The sequence below is a fragment of the Pogoniulus pusillus genome, chromosome 17 (assembly GCF_015220805.1).
Source record: "Pogoniulus pusillus isolate bPogPus1 chromosome 17, bPogPus1.pri, whole genome shotgun sequence".
NCBI lineage: Eukaryota > Metazoa > Chordata > Aves > Piciformes > Lybiidae > Pogoniulus > Pogoniulus pusillus.
Window position 1 is genome coordinate 16,500,282 of NC_087280.1, and position 19,867 is coordinate 16,520,148.

General features: G+C 39.7%; 2 protein-coding genes across 5 annotated transcripts; one reads left to right on the top strand and one right to left on the bottom strand.

Annotated features, from left to right (window-relative positions):
* The first annotated feature begins 703 nt into the window (after positions 1 to 703).
* LCTL (lactase like) lies at positions 704 to 6,730 on the top strand. Of its 3 annotated transcripts, XM_064157911.1 has the most exons (9): positions 704 to 793; positions 1,663 to 1,758; positions 2,569 to 2,623; positions 2,717 to 2,878; positions 3,655 to 3,929; positions 4,242 to 4,368; positions 5,021 to 5,220; positions 5,752 to 5,815; positions 6,581 to 6,730. In XM_064157911.1, exons 1-9 carry the CDS (start codon positions 704 to 706, stop codon positions 6,694 to 6,696), a joined length of 1,185 nt encoding a protein of 394 aa, XP_064013981.1. In that variant the 3' UTR covers positions 6,697 to 6,730. The 3 variants fall into 3 exon arrangements, with proteins under 3 accessions (XP_064013981.1, XP_064013982.1, XP_064013983.1); XM_064157912.1 differs by lacking the exons at positions 5,021 to 5,220; positions 5,752 to 5,815; XM_064157913.1 differs by lacking the exons at positions 1,663 to 1,758; positions 5,021 to 5,220; positions 5,752 to 5,815.
* A 1,461-nt stretch (positions 6,731 to 8,191) lies between these two features.
* Positions 8,192 to 19,840, bottom strand: ZWILCH (zwilch kinetochore protein). Of its 2 annotated transcripts, none has more exons than XM_064157939.1 (18): positions 19,661 to 19,840; positions 19,236 to 19,287; positions 18,105 to 18,200; positions 17,875 to 17,993; positions 16,742 to 16,938; positions 16,210 to 16,289; positions 15,768 to 15,923; positions 15,467 to 15,538; positions 15,074 to 15,167; positions 14,171 to 14,226; positions 13,913 to 14,015; positions 12,873 to 12,952; positions 11,791 to 11,947; positions 11,318 to 11,346; positions 10,050 to 10,186; positions 9,633 to 9,728; positions 9,431 to 9,549; positions 8,192 to 8,577 (listed from the first exon to the last, which is right to left on the bottom strand). In XM_064157939.1, the coding sequence occupies exons 1-18, from the start codon at positions 19,756 to 19,758 to the stop codon at positions 8,486 to 8,488; spliced, it is 1,833 nt and encodes a 610-aa protein (XP_064014009.1). In that variant the 5' UTR covers positions 19,759 to 19,840; the 3' UTR covers positions 8,192 to 8,485. The 2 variants fall into 2 exon arrangements, with proteins under 2 accessions (XP_064014009.1, XP_064014008.1); XM_064157938.1 differs by having other exon boundaries at positions 19,429 to 19,676.
* Between the last annotated feature and the right edge of the window lie 27 nt (positions 19,841 to 19,867).

Genomic DNA, 19,867 nt, shown 5'->3' on the forward strand with positions numbered 1-19,867 from the left:
AATCTGCTCTAGTTGCATATGTCCCTGCTGGCTGCAGGGAGATTGAACAGGATGCCCTTGAGAGGTCACTTCCTTCCAACCGAAACCACTCTATGATTCCATACCATAGTTGTTTAACATGACTGCTAAATACATTTCTGGGATTTTTGTCTGCAGAACAGAGTGCAACCATTAGACATCCATCACTGTAATGTCAAACTCCTCAGTTAAAATTCTTAGATTCCAGTTATGTGAGAAGCAGTCCAGGTCATTTCTCCTCTGTGTCTTTCATCAGCAGAACAACTGAATGAGAAGGGAATACAGTTCTACAACGATACAATTAACAGTCTTCTGGAAAACAACATTATCCCTATTGTAAGCCTCTATCACTGGGACCTGCCACAGGTTAGGCAGTGTTTAAATTACTAAAATATCTAATATAAATGCTGCTGAGAGGAAATTTGTTTCTACATTTAAGGGCTAGGTGTACTTTAGAAAAATGTTTGAAGATGCTTGCATGCATTTCAATATGGTTATCATTATCTCCAGTTCATTTGCATTTTCTATACAATGAGGCTTTGACAAATCTCCTTCTAAGCCACAGAAATACAAACCCAAGTCTCTGTTAACAGGCAGATGAAATTTAAAATAACATCACTGAATCTTGAAATTCTTCTTTATGAAGGCTCTCCAGGAGAAGTATGGTGGCTGGCAAAACATAAGCATGATCAGTTATTTTAATGATTATGCAAATCTGTGTTTTGAGAAGTTTGGTGATCGTGTCAAACACTGGATTACTTTTAGCAACCCCTGGGTAAGTGATCAATGTCTTCCTTGCAGTCATACCCATTACACTCCTCTGTAGCTTAAGAATTAGAAGAGTGGGAAAAGAAAAAATGATGCCATTAACCTTTGTGCTCAAAATCTCAGTGGCCAGATTCCAGAGTCCTCACACAAGAAGGACATGGACCTTTTGGAGCATGGCCAGAAGGGGACACAACAATGATGGGAGGGCTGGAGCCCCTCTGCTTTGAGGCTGAGAGTTGGAGTTGTTAAACCTGGAGAAGAGAAAGCTCCAGTAAGGCCTTCTGGTGGCCTTTCAGGAATTAGAGAGACCAAGAGGAAAGCCAGATACAGACTTTAGAGTAGGGCCTGTCGTGACAGAACAAGGGGTGATGGTCTGAACCAAGAGAGAGATTCAGATTAGTTATGAGGATTAAAGTTTTTGATGCTCAGGGTGGTAAGACCCTGGCCCAGGTTTCCCAGGGAGGTGGTAGATGCCCCTGGAACCATCCCAGGTGAAGTCTGGGGCTCTGAGCAACTTGCTCTAACTGAAGATGTCCCTGTTTAGACTGGCTGAGCTTTAAAGCTACCTTCTGTACAGCAAAGCTATAAGACATGAGAGAGAGAGAATACTTAGAAAGTTACAAATTACCCTTTTTCATCAGATAATAGCAAGCTGGTGAGGCAGTCCACTACTGCTAGTTACCAACACATTACTTACAACAAACCACACCATCTTATCCACCAAGCAGTGGGATAGCAGATGGGAAAGAAAGAGTGGCCTGGAAAGGATGGAGAGATTGAGATAGCCACAGAGCATGCAGAAGAGCACAGAATCCAAGGATCATAACAAATCCTTTAGCTCTGCTGTTCAGAGAATAACTAACTCTGTGTTTGTAGGCTGTTGCTGAGAAGGGTTATGAAACGGGAGAACATGCACCAGGACTGAAGCTCGGTGGATGTGGAGCATACAAAGCAGCACACCATATAATTAAAGTAAAATTATGTGTGAATTAAGGCTTTTTAGCAGATAATTAAGTTGTTTTTTTTTTTATTCTGCTCTTTAAGCAGAAACACAGTTTTGCAATGCTTTCATTTCCAACTCATGTATCAAACTTATCATCTGTTTGAAATGCACCAGATTCTTCAGGTGCCTCAGGAGACGCCAGGTGCTTATTGTGACACTGCTGCAACAACTTCATTTTTATCTCGTTATTGAAATGTCTCTTTTACAGCATGTTTCAAACTGCTAGAGTAAGAAAAGAAACATCCAGGTTATTCTAGAAACAAGGAGTAAACCTGACCTGTTGTTCCAGTGAGACAGTGGAATGGGTTGCCCAGAGAAGCTGTGGATGCCTCATCTCTGGAAGTGTTGAAGATCAGGTTGGATGAGGCTTTGAGCAATCTGATCTAGGGGAAGGTGCCACTGCCCATGGCAAGGGGGCTGAAAACAGATGATCTTTAAGATCCCTTCCAACTCAAACCATTCTATAATTCTACAAAATGAACCTGGATTTGGCAAGCCTAGTTCTTATGAACTTTGATTTGCCTGACTAAAGTAGGCAAAGACACCCAAAGAACAGAACAGAGTGCTGAATAATGCATATAATATTCTGGAACTTAGGGAAGGAATCCCACATAAATGCTTTTTTGACCCGTTATATGAACTGAAGCTTCCACAATACACATGAAAAGGGTTATGTAACGTTTTCAGACACCCCTTAATGCAAAAACTGCTCTTCATATTCACTAACTTTCTCTGACATAACAGATTAAAATGTGCATAGGACTGATTTTAACTTACAGACTCATGCCAAGGTCTGGCACTCGTACAACACCACCTGGCGCAGTCAGCAGCAAGGTAAGCAGGATTCGCTCTGTAGTTATGCTTCTCTTTATATTAAAGGCTTAAAGACGAGGCACTGACTGCAGATTTGCCACTTTGTGTTTCAAGGTATGGTTGGAATTTCCCTAACTAGTGCTTGGGGTGAACCTGTTGATCCACACAACCAAACAGATCAGGATGCAGCTGAAAGATACATTCAGTTCCACTTGGGATGGTTTGCAAACCCCATTTACAGAGGAGACTATCCAGAAGTCATGAAGACTTATGTAGGTAAGCCTCTGCAGTCCAACACAACATGAATAAATCACACACTCACAGCACACCACAGCAAAACAGGCCCTATTCAACATGCAGTTCAGACTGGTATGAGGACACAATAAATGTCCTGTGAGTTAGACACAGCTGCTGAGCAGTTTTGGGGGATACAGCACAACCAAAGAACTGAGCTGCTGTTGAGCTTAACAGCTGCACACCTCAGCACTCCACACTGAAAAGAAAGCAGCTACCTCACTTTTCAGTCATAGCCCATTTTTAGTGACCTAATCGAGAGTTGTTAAATATTTGTCTGGATTTGCCATCTAAAGACAATGATCCAGACGTTTTTACTACAAAAGATTGTATTTCTACAGGGTTCCACTGTCTTTCTTTCACAGCGAAGAAGACAGGCAATGTACCCAGCAGCAAAGCATTTCTGTTCTTGTCATATTACATTTCCAAGCATTCTGTTGATACTTATCAAGCTCCTTGGAAGAAAAACAAACAAAAAGTATAAGCAAAACAAAAATACAAACCAACCAAACAAAAATAACAACCTAACACCAAAAAACCCAAACAAAACCCAACCAACCACCCACTTTAATTGTCTTCTCCTTGAATTGCTCACAACTCCTCCAAACCAAAAGGATAAAAGATTATTTCATCTTGATAATAGCAATCAGACTAACATGTCCTCTATGCTAAGCTCAGGGAAACTTTATTGTTGGTGAGGTAAAGAAAATCAATTTCTGTGGTTTTCATAAGTGTGTTTCCTATAATTATTTTGATAGGTAGGAAGAGTGCACAGCAGGGCCTGGGGACATCAAGATTGCCAACTTTCTCAGTGCAAGAGAAAGCCTACATTAAAGGCACATCGGATTTCCTGGGAATAGGTCACTTTACTACTCGTTATGTCCTACAGAAGAGCTTTCCCTTTCTACAAGTGTCCAGCTACCACACTGACCATGATTTGGCTGAACTGGTGGACCCAGAATGGCCAGCTCCAGGGCCTAAGTGGTTATATTCTGTGCCCTGGGGACTCAGAAGATTACTCAACTTCATTAAGGTGAATACAGAACAAAATGTCTGGTTGCATGCAGAAGCTGCAGGTGATTCACTTCCACTGTTTTAGATTTTCAAGTTTCACCTACATAGTGTCATAGAGGATGTTTCTTTACCAAACAAACCACCTTAATTTCAGTTCAGAAAACTACAGTTGGGTACGTGTAGTTACATTCCTAGCTACACATTCATCTCACTAAAGGTAACCAAGTAAATCTAGAAAATTGCTTTTAATGCAGTTTACTAAGACTGATGTTCTGTCAAAACAAGATGATTGTGCTGATACAAAACAGCCTAAACCTCTCTTTGCCTGCAGACCCAGTATGGGAACCCTCTCATTTATGTGACAGAGAATGGAGTTGCCGAAAAGGTGCAGTGCACGCAGCTGTGTGATGAGTGGCGCATAGAGTACCTGAGAGGGTATATTAATGAAATACTGAAAGGTAACGAAAAACATTCTTTAAGTAGGTTTAGACCAGATCCTAGAAAGAAGTTCTTCAGTGTGAGGGTGGTGAGACCCTGGAATGTGTTGCTCAGGGAGGCTGTGGATGCCTTCTCTCTAGGAGTGTTCAGAGGCCTGGTTGGATGAAGCTTTGAGCAGTTGAGCCTAGTTGGGAAGCATCCCTGCCCATGTTGTGGAGGTTGGAGTAGATTATATCTAAGGTCCCTTCCAACCTGAGCCATTCCACGATGATGATTCTGTGATTATTTCAGAGTTTTTCACCTTCTGATATAAATTACAAGGACAAAACATAGAAGCATAAATCACCACAGATAAAAACAGACAGCAAACTAGACTGACGTTCACAACCTAGCCTAACCCTAATAAATAATCTATGTGAGATTTAATACTGTAATAGATCAGTTTCCACTTTCAACAAGGAGAAATTGCATTTCATTTCCATTCTTATAGAGCTCTAGAACTCTAAGATGAAGAGAACACTGCCAAAGAATCTAAATTACTTCACACTTTGTCATTTTTCTGTCCTACTTCCCTTCTTTCTTTCCAGTATAAAACAAGACTACAGAGCCATATTTTAAGTATGACAAACACAGGCAACAAGTTTAACAGAGAAATTTGTCTTCTGTTTACAGCTCTAAATGATGGTGTTAATGTCAAAGGCTACACTGCCTGGTCACTGCTGGATAAATTTGAGTGGAACGAAGGCTTCTCTGAAAGATTTGGATTTTACCATATTGATTTTAAAAACAAGAACAAGCCACGATACCCAAAGGCATCTGCTGACTACTATAAAAAGATTATCAGTGCAAATGGATTCCCAAATCCAAGAGAGGTGATGTCAATTGCTAATTTTCTTCTTGTTTTTTTTTTTCCCTTCAATATATGGGTAAATATCAGACTGTATTTGATGAAACAACTTGCATGAATGAATACAGGACATCAAATAGCACTTTGGATTTGTGAATACAGGATGTGTTAAACACAGATCTCCAGGAGAGAGGAAGTAGAAACAGCCTCAACTACTATTTCCAAAGTATTTCACAAACTACTTAGTTTTAATGATGTGATCAAAGATTCTGGATCCTGAGTTAGCAGTGCTCTGACTTCTAGGTAGAAAATGACACATCTGTCCTACCTTAGTGGAATATCATGTGGGATATGTTATGTGATTGGAAAAATGTTATTAAAAGTTACCTATAAGAAATACATTGCATCTTAAAATCACAAACTTTCAGAAAACCATGTGTTTACAGAATAGTTTCAAGTCAACTGTAGTGGACAAGTATTTAGGGACAGATGAAATTACTCCAGATGCAATAGAGCATCACAATCTAATAAAACTACTGCCTGTCAACTTTCTCAGGTGGAACACTGGTATGACAAGGCCATGGACACTTGCTCTACCACACAGAAACTCCTTGTTACAGGTAAGGATTTGCTTTCTGTCTTGTTTTATGAAGGCATATTTCAGATTTTTAATTTCTCTGTGAATACCACAATTGGTAGATCCTAGAAACACAAGAGATTTCAAATACAACAAGCCTCTGCAGAAAAATATCTTTACTCTTTCCAGATAAAAATCTCTGTAGCTAAACAGATTAACTTTGGCTGGTAATGGAAAACACCAACTGAAAAATGAGATCAGTTTCACACAGTATAAAATGTCATCCTACTTGGTCCCAGCTGCTGAGTGCCATGTTCTGTATCAATTAATTGTGCTTACTGAACTCTTTGAGGCTTGTATGTGAAGAAAAACTCTACAAAATAAATCCTATTTAATCTTAAAAAGAGCTGCAATACTGTCATAAATAGGTGAAGTTCTTGCTAAGGACTTCTCTGACGATTTTCATTTCTACTTTTCCTTGAGAAGGGAATAAAAACCTAAGAAACAGCAGACAACTGATAAGGCATAAACTAACTCAGAGCAAGCACAATTTTGCAGCCCTTTGCACACCACCATAGCTTCAAAAGTTTACCTTAGAGAGGGGAAAAAAAAGGGTGGGGGGGGGAACTGTCAAGGATTTGCTCCAGTTTTTGCAGACTTACTGAATATTATTTGCTGTTTATTCCAGCATCAACGCTTAACAAAACAGCTTTAGCCACGAATGTTCAAATAATCCTTAGTCTGTTAACTCTAAGAGAACAAGTAGTGTGGCTCCAGAAGATGAAATTTCTTGTGTTTCAAATTTTAGATTCCCTGATTACTCACATGGAAAAGGTGACAGAGATTGTTCTGCCTACAGTTTTCACACTCTGCATACTCATCAGTATCGTCCTACTCGTACTCTACCTTCGAAACCACAGTTAAAACTGCATGCTTGCATGCAGCTTTACTTTGCATAATAAACAAAATGCAACTGTTGAAGTTTATTACAGATGCTTCTTTTTAAACCACTGTAAAGATGAAGTACTATTTTACACTCAGCACTTTTATAGTTGTTTTTTTCTACTCAGTTCCCAAAAGAAAAAAACACTTTTTTCCCCCCCCCTCAACATCTGAAGTCCATTTTTTCTCTACATGAATTCCCACTAACTTTAAGTAGCAGGTTTTGCTTCTTATTGTTTTGGAAATTACTTAAACATTTTGTTCACCAGAAAGCAGTTAGCTGAGATGAAAGCCACTAAAAGTTGTTTGCAAAGTCTGATTTCAGTATGTTCATCAACAGACTTTTAGCATGTAACTGCTATTTTAAGAGAGAGACACACACATGATTTTAAAACAGAAAAGGAATTAAATGTTCTGAGATAAGGGCTTAAACATTAACTTATTATTCACGTTTAAAAGCTAGGATAACATACGCCTTATTATTTAGGTGTGGAGAAGAATTATTTGAAGTGATTAACCAAAGATGACAACTAAAGAGTCAAATTTAAACTAAAAAAAAACATCTTCCCTAGTTTTGTTATGATTTTATAATGCACTACACAGAAACGTATCCTATAACCAATTCAGGAACTTTCAGAATGTAACTTTCCAGAGTCACTTTTACTGCAGGTGGCAGCAAGTTATGTGCTTGAGTATAAGAATTTTGACTCCAGATTCTCTGACTATACTGGCCTTCTACTGTGCCTGAAATGATTCCTCTAAAGCAAAGCAACACACAAGTTTCCTGCTCAGCTTGCACTGGATTTTCTGAATGCAGAGCAACAGTATCTAAATCAAAAAAGACTTTGCTCTTAACTTCTCTTCAAAAGCTAATGTTAAACTGAGTTACTAAGATGTAGCATTAGGAAGGGGATAAGAAATAAATAAGATTTACTGAGGAAAAAACAGAAATTAAAGAAATTTACAGCTTTTAAAAGGCATGAATATGAAACTTTTCCTTATTCTTACTTACCAATAGTTAATAGTTTCTTCTATGCAAAACATGTCTATCTCAAATAATCTAATCAGCATATACTAGACTATGTAATGATCTAAAATTACACTACCAAAACATTACAGGCACTAATCAGCATCAGAACACACACAGCTGCCATCCCAACATGTTGAAATGATTATACTCAGCCAATTTTGCTGAATGTTTTTCTGAGAAAATTATGCAAAGTACCCAAGACAGCTCTGGTAAAATAGTTTGCTTTGCACTAAGAAGAAAAAAAATAATTTGAAGAGAGATAATAGCATCCAAGAATACTCCAAAATGTAAACACAGGGACAAAGCAAACCAGCTTCCAGAAGTTCACAGCCTCCTGGATGAACACCACTTGACACCAGGAAGACATGAAAACTTTGCTTGTGTTGGGCTAAGGTAATTCCTACTTTGAACAATGTCTGGTTGCATTCTTAATGAATTAAAATGAAATTCAAAACCCCAAAGTGCAGAACTTTATTGAATATTTGTAAATATATGAACAAAAAAGACATCTACTGTATTTTGCATAATAAATTATACATTATTTGCACATTTCTAAGCAAACTAAAGGAGTTTATAGATGAATTGCAGCCATGTATGTCACAATTCAAACATCCTAAAGCCCAAGAACTCTCTCAGATGTTTTCTTCAAGTCAGAGTGTTCCTAAATGTACTGGTGGGACATAGAAGTGAGTTTTCCCTTTACTGTACCTTTCCAGTGCTTGCCTGCAGGGCAGCATGCCTTTATATGAAATGCACCTGACTGCACTGAGTCACTGTAACAAAATACAGCCTTTCTTCACTGCTTCCATTAACTGTGGAGTCAGAAAAGAGACCTGCACGGATCAAAAGAAAAAGATGTGATTAACCACTATTCTTAGACAGGAGAAATTGCAGAGATTGGTTCATCTAGCAGCTTTCAGAACTGGTTTCAGAAAAAAATCAGTTTTACAGAAAGAGCACTTCTGTCATTCTGATTTTGTTCTGAAAAGCTCTATCTACCCTGTATCAAACCTCATCCCCAACAGGCAAATTAATTCTATACCAATCTACACGCTTGATTTTTCCCCATTCTCTTGAGTTTTCACATGCTCTACACTTGACTGCAGCAAGGCACATCTTCCCTCCTTAGCATCTGCTTTGACCAGACACCAGCTTTCAACAACATGTAAATTTCTCTTCAAACCCATCCTCAGACACACCAGCAAAGATTTGTAGAAATAAGATCAGAGAATCATAGGAAGGGACCCTCAAAGGTCATCTTATCCAATCCCCCTGCAGTCAGGGTGGACATCTGCAACTACAACAGGCTGCTCTACCAAGTTTGACCTTGAACATGTCCAGGGACAGGGCCTCCACTACATCTCTGGGCAAGCTGTTCCAGTATTTCACTACCCTCACTGTGAAGAGCTTCCTTGTTCCTTTTGGAGAACACTTAATTGTGTCATTTTTTGAACTAATCTATCATTTTAACTTTAAAAACATAACTCAGTGCAGATCAAAAGACAGCAAGTCACCACTTCCTGAAAACTTTTGACATTCTATTAAAACCACCTCATCCTTTCATTAAAAGGCGAAATATTGCTTTGATTTTACTGAGGATTAAATAAAAGTTCAGAGCCACTGAATCCAGTATAAAAACTGAAGTATGTATTTCCATTATTTCTTCTCACCACCAACACTCCTTACCTGTACTGTTTGATGTCATATGTTCAAGTGGAGGATTACTACTAGCTTGCCATGTTGTTTTCACTTCCTTTGGTCCATGCCCACTACTTATTTCCACCTTCCATATTTCTGGGTGATCACTGAAATAACCAAATTGTCATAATTCAGTCAGGTACTCAAGTCACAGATGAATTTTAATGCTGCAGACAGAAGTTTCTCTTACTTTTGACAGAATTTCATGACAAGAGCTGGTCTGATGGGCAGTTGAAACACGTGCTTCTCATTTAAAGAATTTTCCTTGTAATACTTCATGCAAATTCTACAATAAGAAGCAATTACTAAAGTTATTTACAATGAGAAACAATTACACCAGTTACTAACTTTCTTTGGAGAAACACTTGTGCAACGCTGTGCAAACCTTGTGCCATATTCAGTATACTCTCACATTTTATCATATTCTTTGGGCTTCAGTTGTAGTCACACAGCCCAGTTCATCAGGAAGATCCAGTTGCAGTTTCACTACTACTGGCACTAAAGAGGGCTGCTTTGGGGTTCTTTTAAGAGAGTTTAGTACAACTGTGGAAGAGAATCTATTTTCTGTAATCACTTAAAGAGCATAAAATAAAAGTGAAATAATTACTGTGTCAAAGGGAAGAGGTTCTCATGTTTAAACTGAAGCAAGACTATACAGCTGACCATTATCTCCAGCATATGGTGAAGCTTTTGAACACGATGAACTTGCTCTTGTAGATCCACTGATGTGGAAATGAAGTAATCCTGCAAGAGCAAACAGCTTCTGCTTTTAACTGGACATTTGTTTTCTACAGGCACAACACATCCTCAGTACACTAAAACAATTTCCCAGCTACTTTTGTGAAGCCAAAATTTTAAGGGCTTGGCAGAGTCAGGACAAAGTTCTATGCCATCAAAATATAACCAAATGTTCACTGTCTTGCCTGACAATGATCCACATCAGATATTCAAGAAATAATCTATGGATAAGGCGACAACATAATGACATTTCTGCTGCACATTGTTTCATCCTTGTGATTTGCAATTCAGTTTCTCAGCTGACTTGTATCTACCATCACCAGTACAGGCACCATGCACCAGTACAGGTTGGGAGGTGATCTGCTGGAGAGCAGCCCTTTGGAGAGGGACCTGGGAGTGCTGCTGGATAACAAGTTGTCCATGGCACAGCAATGTGCCAGCAATGTGCCTTTGTGGCTAAGGTGGCCAATGGGATCCTGGAGTGTATTAATAAGAGTGTATTCAGCAGATGAAGGGAGGTTCTCCTCCCCCTCTACTCTGCCCTGGTAAGACCCCATCTTGAGTACTGCATTCAGTTTTGGGCTCCCCAGTTTAAGAGGGACAGGGATCTGCTGGAGAGAGTCCAAAGGAGGGCTAAGAGAATGATTAGGGGACTGGAGCACTGCCTGATGAAGAGAGGCTGAAGGACCTGGGGCTGTTTAGTCTGGAGAAGAGAAGACTGAGAGGGGATCTAATAAATGTTTCTAAACATCTGAGGGCTGGGGGTCAGGAGCGGAGGGACAGGCTCTGCTCATTTGCTCCCTGGGATGGGACAAGGAGCAATGGATGTAAGCTGCAGCACAAGAGGTTCCACCTCAACACAAGGGGGAACTTCTTTACTGTAAGGGCCCCAGAGCACTTGAACAGGCTCCCCAGAGAGGCTGTGGAGTCTCCCTCTCTAGACACTTTCAAGGCCTGTCTGGATGTGTTCTTCTGTGACCTTAGCTAGATTGTATGGTCCTGCTCTGGCAGGGGGGTTGGACTCAATGATCTCTTTGGGTCCCTTCTAACCCCTGACATCCTGTGATAAGCTAAGTGTGCTTTACTTTATACTTCTTTCAGAGTAGCAATAGCAACAACAATAATAAAGCAACTCACCAAGCAGGTTAATGTTGCAAGTTCCTGGCCTGTACAATGAACAAAGGAAAAATAAAATTAGTATTTACTACAGTGTCAGATGAAATGCAAGCAATGTTCATAAAGGAAGAGACAGAAAGAGAGCAAGAGAGATTTACTTTTTCCACCTACAGCAAACAGATACAAAACCAAAACAATCCACAGTTACATAAATCTGGTATTTATTTTACTTGAAGTTTAATTTAAAGGTTCTTTTTTTTTTTAAGTGAAGAAATGCATGTTCCACAAGCTACAGTTATTGTGAACTAAATTATTGTTTTGTTTTTTTTATTTCAAAACCATATGGAGTTGAAAAGTACAATCACTAAAGACTGGAAATATCCTTTCAGCAAATGGAAGAAGAAATGAGATCAGGGTTACTAAAAACCTCATGCTTTCCTACTGGGCATACTTTTGCTTGAATTTCTATCCACATTAGCAGATACCAGGCTTACCTATGAAAAAGTTGACATAATCCTTCTTCATCTTATCCAAACCAATCTCCAAGAGCATCTGGATTGGAGTGATGCCAGTGAGGGAAACACCCTGTATCTTCCCGTGGTAAGACTGCTGAATCAGTTTACTCAGCAAACTGCTGCTCCCCTGATGAATCTAAAAATGAGAGACATTCTCTTGTGATGTAATTTGGTACAAAACAAACATTACAGTATCACAGTATCATCAGGGTTGGAAGGGACCTCACAGATCATCAAGTCCAACCCTTTACCACAGAGCTCAAGGCTAGACCATGGCACCAAGTGCCACGTCCAATCCTGCCTTGAACAGCTCCAGGGACGGCGACTCCACCACCTCCCCGGGCAGCCCATTCCAGTGTCCAACGACTCTCAGTGAAGAACTTTCTCCTCACCTCGAGCCTAAATTTCCCCTGGCACAGCCAGGGGAAGCAGTTCAGAAGTAGGGAACAGGGAGCTACTGCAGAGTTCAGCAAAGGCTATGAAGATGCTGAGGGAACTAGAGTATCAATTTGAGGAGATAAGGCTGAGACCTGGAGCTGTTGACCCTGGAGAAGAGCAGCCTGAGCAGGAATCCTCTCAGTGCTCAGCAAGAGATAGAGTTGTGGGCAAGAGGATAAGGCCAGACTCTTTTCACTGATGCCCAGTGACAGGACAAGGAGCAACGGGCACAAACAGGAACCCAGGAAGTTCTATCTGAAGATAAACAGAAAATTCTGTGGTGTGAGGGGGCTGAAGCCCTGAAGCAGGCTGGCCAAAGAGATTGTCGTCCTCCTCCTTTGGAGAGATTCCAGACCTGCCCTGACATTGTGATCCTGGGCAGGCTGCTGTGGGTGACCCTGCTCTAGCAGGGCAGTTGGACTAGAAGATACCCAGAGGTCACTTCCAACCCCCACCATGGTGCAGTTCTGTGAAGTACAGCACCATGCAAACACAGCCAAACTCTGACATGATAAATTAACATAAAAGCAATATATCACAGAAGCAAGGAGCAGTTAAGTGACTAGAATGATAGTCCAAACAACTCCAAAACTTAATAGTTACTATGAAATCCAAATACATACCCAAGGCTGTATCTCGCCACGTTCCAAGGATTTTATGATCAGTGTGAAACACTCTACCAATTCCTGATAGGAACTGACACCTTAAGAAGGAAGTGCAGTATTTTATTTACCAATCCAGGCTCTCTCTAGCTGTTAAGTTAATAACACATGCTAAAATTAAACCCCCTCATTTAAAGAATGAGAGATGAAGTGACAGATGGAGCTGTTTTGTGTTACATTTGTCATGTCAAGACTTTAAAAGGGTTAAAGAAACAATGATCAAAAGAGACTACAGAACTGCATGACTTAGAAAACAACACACGGGAGAGGCAGGCATTTAGGCTATATTCTTTCTATATACATTGAAGCTCAACAATGTAACTATCTAGAATACAAACTTAGTATCCATTTATCCAGCTAACTGCTCCCCAGACAAGACACAAGCCTCCACACGTCGTGTAGCTGACACTGCCCTTAAGCAGGACACAGTGGTGTTACCATAGCACATTTTAGCTGCTGCACTAAGAGGAATGAAAGGGATTTAAAAGTTGCATGACTCCATCTCTTATATAGCAAGGAGCTGTTACAAGCTCTAGAACAGCTTAAAAGTTAACTATTAATCTGAAAAATAGTCATAAGTAAAAGTGTGTTTTACTGGAGGTCTGAAGGGTCTTATGGAAATGATGTTTGTATACATCTTTCTCAACCTAGAAATGGTACTTTAGTTCTAGAAAAGACAAAAATTGTATGGAGTTTTCTGGTTTAGAGCAAATGAGTGTTACTGATGGGTTAGTAACTTCTACAATCAAATAAAAGACAAATCTCCTACTAGATGTTGGTGTATATAAATATGTTGTAAGAAAGTGAAGCACCTCATAAACTTAAAACAAACTCTTTCAGAACAAGGCTGTTGATAAGGCCCGATCAGCTCTTCAGAAAACTCTTAAAACCCAGAGAAATTGGATATCAATTTCACTGAGAAAGTAAAACAGTAAAATGCAGACACAGAACAGAGAAATAAAGGAAAACATACTGTGTAAATAAAATCATGTCACACTTACTTCTCATTTTGCACCAAAATTGTTCAGCAAAATCCAGGTCTCCTCGCTCAGTGAAGGCTGATGCAATGGAACTATCCACTGCAGCAGTGTCACATTTGATTTTCTGAAAGAGTTTGACTTGCATGAGAAAAGGATGCCTAAGAGCTAAAGGCCTTACAAATTCAAATTCTCTCCAGAGATCAAAATGGGGTGCATCACCAACTTCTCCCCTTCTCCAGAGAACCTACTGCACAGAAATTGGCAGGGAATTGCACATACCTCTGTTTCACTCTTGTTTCCAGATACACAATATCCCTCAAGCTTCTTCTTTAAATCTAATAGAGAGGAAAACAATTTTTAGCACTAGGAAAAACATACATATATATACACACACACTAAATCAACTGTATAAATCTCCTGGCACATCATAATTAACAAATACACTGATAGATGGCTGATAGGCAAAATTTATTCACTTGAAGTTTGCTCTTACAGGGTAAGAATACAGTCTGGAAGATAATTTCTTAGTATTTTTTATTCTAAAGGTATACATTTTCCTATATACCTTAACTAATTTGTTATCTAACTGTTAATTGGTTAAGTGCCAAGTAATGGAGAGCAGGTGGTCTGATAAATGTCTCTGGTTTTCTTCCAAAAGTATTTGTCAGAGTCTTTGATTTGTCTTTTGCCCAAGTTTTATCTGCATACTAAAAAAGTTCAGATGCATTTGAAAATCTCTTGGTGCTTTCCTATAACAAATTCTCTTTCTAGCCTTATGTTATTTTAAACTTCTGACAGGACACATAGTGCACCACAGTGTTCAGAAAGAATTAGCAACTTTGGATGCTTCATTTAAAATGTTGCCAAAATATTGTTTTTCACCACTAAAGGGACACTTCACATCTTCAGAATGTCAAGTGCATGTCAGGTAACTTGAAAGATGCATCCAGAACTCTCTCAAATTGATTTTTAAGTTTATTGTGTCATTCTATAAGGAAATAACCGAAAGCTTTATACAAGACTTTAGGACAAATAACAATTAGAGATGTACTGACTAACCTCTTAACTATTTTGTGCAGGTGGCTATAGCATGGAAATTAACATCTCTAATTCCAATACCTTTAAATTTCATGTGGAATTCCCTTTTATTTTATCTCTCCCCATGCAATAAAGAGAAATTACCAGTCAGAAATTCCCGGACCATATCAACAGCTGATTCAGGCTCCAATGGTTCAGGCCACTCGGTCACACCTGTCTTCAAACCATCAGCCAAGGCCTAAAGGCAGCATGAAAATCAAAACAACGCAAATCAGTTTTTGTCTGAGGTTCTGCATGTGACACACTTCAAGATGTCATTAACTGTTCCAAGAATCACACATCTCTCTGTACAGCTAACCATGAGCATTGAAATTTCTAGAATTTCCTGGCTCTAGTGTTCAGGACTATTCCCCTTTCTAATCCCTAAAGCTGAACTGAAATAACAGCTTAAAAGTAGTCCTTGCAACATTTGACGAGGTTTTAAATACATTATTAACAGACAAAATCAGATCTGAAATTGGAATGTCTCATACTCACGAGGAGAAACTGCAGTTCTCTGTACACCTGATACACAGGGCTCCTGGGATCCCCAGACTCCAGGGTGATGTTCTGAAAGTTCCAGAAGTTTGTCAGTTTCAAACATTACACATCAACAGTCCTAAAATTCTCCGTCAGTGAAATGCACATTGGCATCATTTAGACTTCAGATTACGAACACATTTTGTCGCTTATGTAAAGAATATTAAATACAAACACCAAGAGTCAAACTGATTTGTTATCCTCTACACAACTCGTGGTGTCAGTTCTGAAGTTTGTTTGTTTTTTCTTCTTGACTTACCAATGTGGCAGCTGAAATTAGTGGGGGTATCTCCAGAATCTTATTCACAGTATTCCAGGTAATATCAACATAAATATGGCTTTCGGATTCCAAAATTGTGTCCTCTATTGCAGCACCTCTGACAAGTTCATACTGAGCAAATCCTTTCGTTGTCACCTAGGATGAACAGGTTATTCAATAAAAACATAAGCCTTTCCCAAGTTTATTAATCAGTCAATAAACTAATGCCAAAGGCATTTCATACACACGAAAAAAAGGGGTGAAAAGCAGACAAAGGTATTACAACACTGGAATTTCAAATGTTACTTCAAAAGAGACTATTATACTAAAGTCATATTAAAATGAAATTCTAAATAGACTCTATAAAGCTTCCCAAAATCAGCTTCATAAATCCAAAGTTTCTAAACTTAGATTAGAAGCAAGATAGACCATAAAAACCTACAACAGATGAACGGTGTCTCTTTTTATGTTCTGTTTTGAGCTCCTCCAGGTTTGCAAAACAGGTTTTATCAGCTGTAGGACCTAGAGAAGGAAAAAAAACTAAGATTCAAACCAACATTTGACACTTGAGAATTGAAGACCCCACCAGGTCGAGTACAACTCATACTGTCCTTTAGGAAGCAGGCAGTCCTCTTATATCTGCCCTATTATTACTAGGAGTTGGTGTTAACACAGAAATGGTCACTAAGAGTTAGCATTTGCGTAAGGAGTGGAATGGTAACAATTTACATTTGCTAAGCGAAGGTAGATTTGCACAGATAGCGTAGCTCTAAGGATATTAAAAAGTTCTTTCCCCCATACAAAATGAAGATGTCTTTTCTCTTCCTCCCCTCCCTTTGTTTTTTAAAATTGAGGAACTATAGAGTAGCACCAAGCCAATGGCACACAAAGGACAAAGGCAGCATCACTACACCAATATTTCCACATTTTTAAGCCTTTCTCATTAAATGTTATGTGTACCATTAGAACCTTACCATCACATGTAACCATATGTAAAGTGATCCCTGTGATTTTCGTTCCAGCTTTGAGAGGCTCAGCTCCAAGCCAACAAGTATGTTCAGGATCAGAAGCATCACACCTTATCCAGAGTGGAGGAAGCACAACCAGGTCACAGATCTTCAGATGGGTCATGTTTGGATTTTGGACCATTGCATAGAAGGAAATCAACTGCCTAGAAACATGAACAAGAAAAACATAAGATGCCAGCAAGGATGGCTAAAGCTATGCCTTATGAAAAACTTAACTCCTAACTACCATGCTTTCTTAGCAGACACCAAACCATTTTACATAACAAATGCAATATTATAACCCTCTTTTTACAAGTAAACTAATGCAGTTACAAAGGAGGAAGATCAAATAATTAATATGTTTAACATAATATTTAAACCTAGACAAAAGATTCCAAAATCAGAATTGAATTTTCTATTAAGCATGTTAAAAGGATAAGTTAAGTGAATTAATCATCATGTTTTAGTACAACACTTTGGTATTTTAATAACAGCCAAAGACTCAAATCAGACTTTTTTTCTTTTCTTTTTAATAACAGAATCTTTACAAAAAGCAGCACCAAACTCTTAGTAACCTTTCTTTGCTCACCTACACCAACACATTCCCATTAACCCAACTGGCAGCTCAAGTGCTTTTCCAAAATCCTGACTTTAGTGTTAGGAACTCTTTTAACCAGGGGAGGTAGCTTTGCAGGATGAAAAATGTTCACACCTCCTCATTAAAGCAATTAGTAATTTCACTCTGAGAGACTGAAAAAAAATTGTGTATCTCATCATATTAAGAACCTATAAGAGATTAATAATAGAATCAACCAGGCTGGAAGAGACCTCCAAGCTCATCCAGTCCAACCTAGCACCCAGCCCTATCCAGTCAACTAGACCATGGCACTAAGTGCCTCAGCCAGGCTTTTCTTGAACACCTCCAGGGACGGTGCCTCCACCACCTCCTTGGGTAGCCCATTCCAATGCCAATCACTCTCTCTGTGAAGAACTTCCTCCTAACATCCAGCCTATATTTTCCCCGGCACAACTTGAGACTGTGTCCCCTTGTTCTATATGATAATAAGAGTTGAAAGGGAAAGCAGACCTTTAACACTTACTTTGCTCTTCTGACAGAGAGAGACACTGGTCCAGAACTCTCCTTCGCTAAAAGCTCAGAGGCATAACTAGCATCATCTGTTCCTGACACTTCCAGTGAGTCACTTTCTTCATTCTGTCTCTAAGTAAAATGCAGAGGGAAGTAAAAAAATTGCAAAGCATGTGAAAGTCTTTGCTGAGTATTCAGAATTCTAGTTTACATCAAAAATTACTTACTAACATACACACTTACTGCTTTCTGCAGAACGTAGATGATATCACTTTCATTCCAAAACTTTTCAATGGGACTTTTGCAACTGCCACCAATCAAACAAATTTCTACATCAGTCTGGAAAAAAAAAAAAATCAAAACCTGTTAATTACCCTACACATTAAAGCTGCATTCAGCTATTTTCTGTAACAGAAATCACAAAATTATCACATTTCGCAAACAGGTTTTCAGCCCTACCGTAACTATTCCTGAATTGAAGACTTTCATATTTCAAGAGAACAGTTACAGATGGACTCAAATTAGCTGTGACAATGCAACAACTTTCAACAAACCAAGATAGAATTACCTTATTAAAAACTAAATTTTCTGTGAGAAAGCTGGCCCCTTGGACATGTCCTTTTAGCTTGTTTAGCATCGTTAAGAAGTCCTCCTGCTTTTCTACACCATATCAACTTCTCTGAATGTTTCATGCGAGTTCTAAATACTGGAGACATTAAACTCAATCTTGTTTTCAAGAACGAAGAAATATCCATCTTCAGCTTTTCTATATACAGAAAAGCATTGCTTAATTCTTCACATTTAATCTGTTTTTTTTTGCTTTTAAATGACCACCTGCAAACGATTATCAATCTCCTATAAATCCCAAGATTAATGCAACTAAATAGCATTAGATTTTCCAGCTATTGCCATGCTCCAAAAGCCATTAGGACCAATTGCAATTTTCATACAACCATCCCTTTGCCCATAAAAGCACTCAGGTGACAAAAGCAAGCCATCACAAGCTGCAAGCATGAAAACGCTGAGTAGAGCTGCCGCAGTAGGACTCTCCTCTCAGCAGCCACACAAGGTACACCCACCCCAATAACCTCAGCTATACTTGACCCTTAGAATCACTTTAAACCAGTTAACTGTTCACAGTGCAAAAAATGAAGTGGAACTCGGGAATGAGGAGGGGTGAAGGCTGGTGTGGTGATTGTGGCACTCAGGTGCCCTGGGGCTCCTCCATTCCGATGTAGAGACAGGTCTAAAGAGGTCTAACGATACTCTTTCCTTTTTACGGGATAGCACCGCGCGTATCTCAGCTGTTCGGCACTACCTACGCGTTTTAAACACATAGATTCAGGTTACATGACTATTGTCGTAGATATTTACCTCATAGCGATATGGATCTCCGAAGACACTTTCTCTTCCTTCCTTATATATTCTGAAAGAAAATAAAACATTAAGGCGAAGATTTTTTACCTCAGTGTTCCTTGTTAGCACAAAATAAACCACCACAGTCTAAACTCGGAGCCCAGTCTCCCCACAGGCCGGGGTCCCACTCGCTCCCCAGCCCGAGTCCTACCGGCGGAGGTGCTCGTAGAACTCCACAGCCGCCGCCCTCCGCAGCTCCGCTGCCATCACCGCCAGCCCCAACCGAACTGCGCGCCGAGCCCGCCCCCTCAGCACTAGATCCGGAAACGGGAGCCCAGGGAAGTAATCAAAGATATTTTTTGGCGGCCAGAAGTGGACTTTGGTGATGTTTGCTCTCCCCACTCGCCTCGCTGCGCAGGCAAAGAAGCGTTACAAATATATACATTACAAACGCTAGCGTTCCTGTGAGGCTGAGGGCGCGGCACGCCCAACCCCTCCGCCACAAAAGAGTCCCTCGATTGGGAAGGCGACTCTTTGCCATAGAAGAGCTAGAAGGGAAAGGGATCGGCACTGTGCTTCGCAGGGTAGGACAAGGAGCTCGGTCTTCGGCTGGGATAGGGAGTAAACCGAGTGGAGCGACAGAAGTTGGC

Excerpts from the sequence above, each read along its gene's own strand:
- ZWILCH (XM_064157939.1), bottom strand. The coding sequence starts at position 19,758 with ATGGCAAAGAGTCGCCTTCCCAATCGAGGGACTCTTTTGTGGCGGAGG. Across the intron at positions 17,994-18,104 it reads TCTACGTTCTGCAGAAAGCA|AGACAGAATGAAGAAAGTGA; the intron begins GTAAGTGTGTAT and ends CATTTTACTTAG. Across the intron at positions 14,227-15,073 it reads GGTCCGGGAATTTCTGACTG|ATTTAAAGAAGAAGCTTGAG; the intron begins GTAATTTCTCTT and ends CCTCTCTATTAG.
- LCTL (XM_064157911.1), top strand. The coding sequence starts at position 704 with ATGATCAGTTATTTTAATGATTATGCAAATCTGTGTTTTGAGAAGTTT. Across the intron at positions 1,759-2,568 it reads CAGCACACCATATAATTAAA|ACTCATGCCAAGGTCTGGCA; the intron begins GTAAAATTATGT and ends TTTAACTTACAG. Across the intron at positions 2,879-3,654 it reads AGTCATGAAGACTTATGTAG|GTAGGAAGAGTGCACAGCAG; the intron begins GTAAGCCTCTGC and ends TTATTTTGATAG.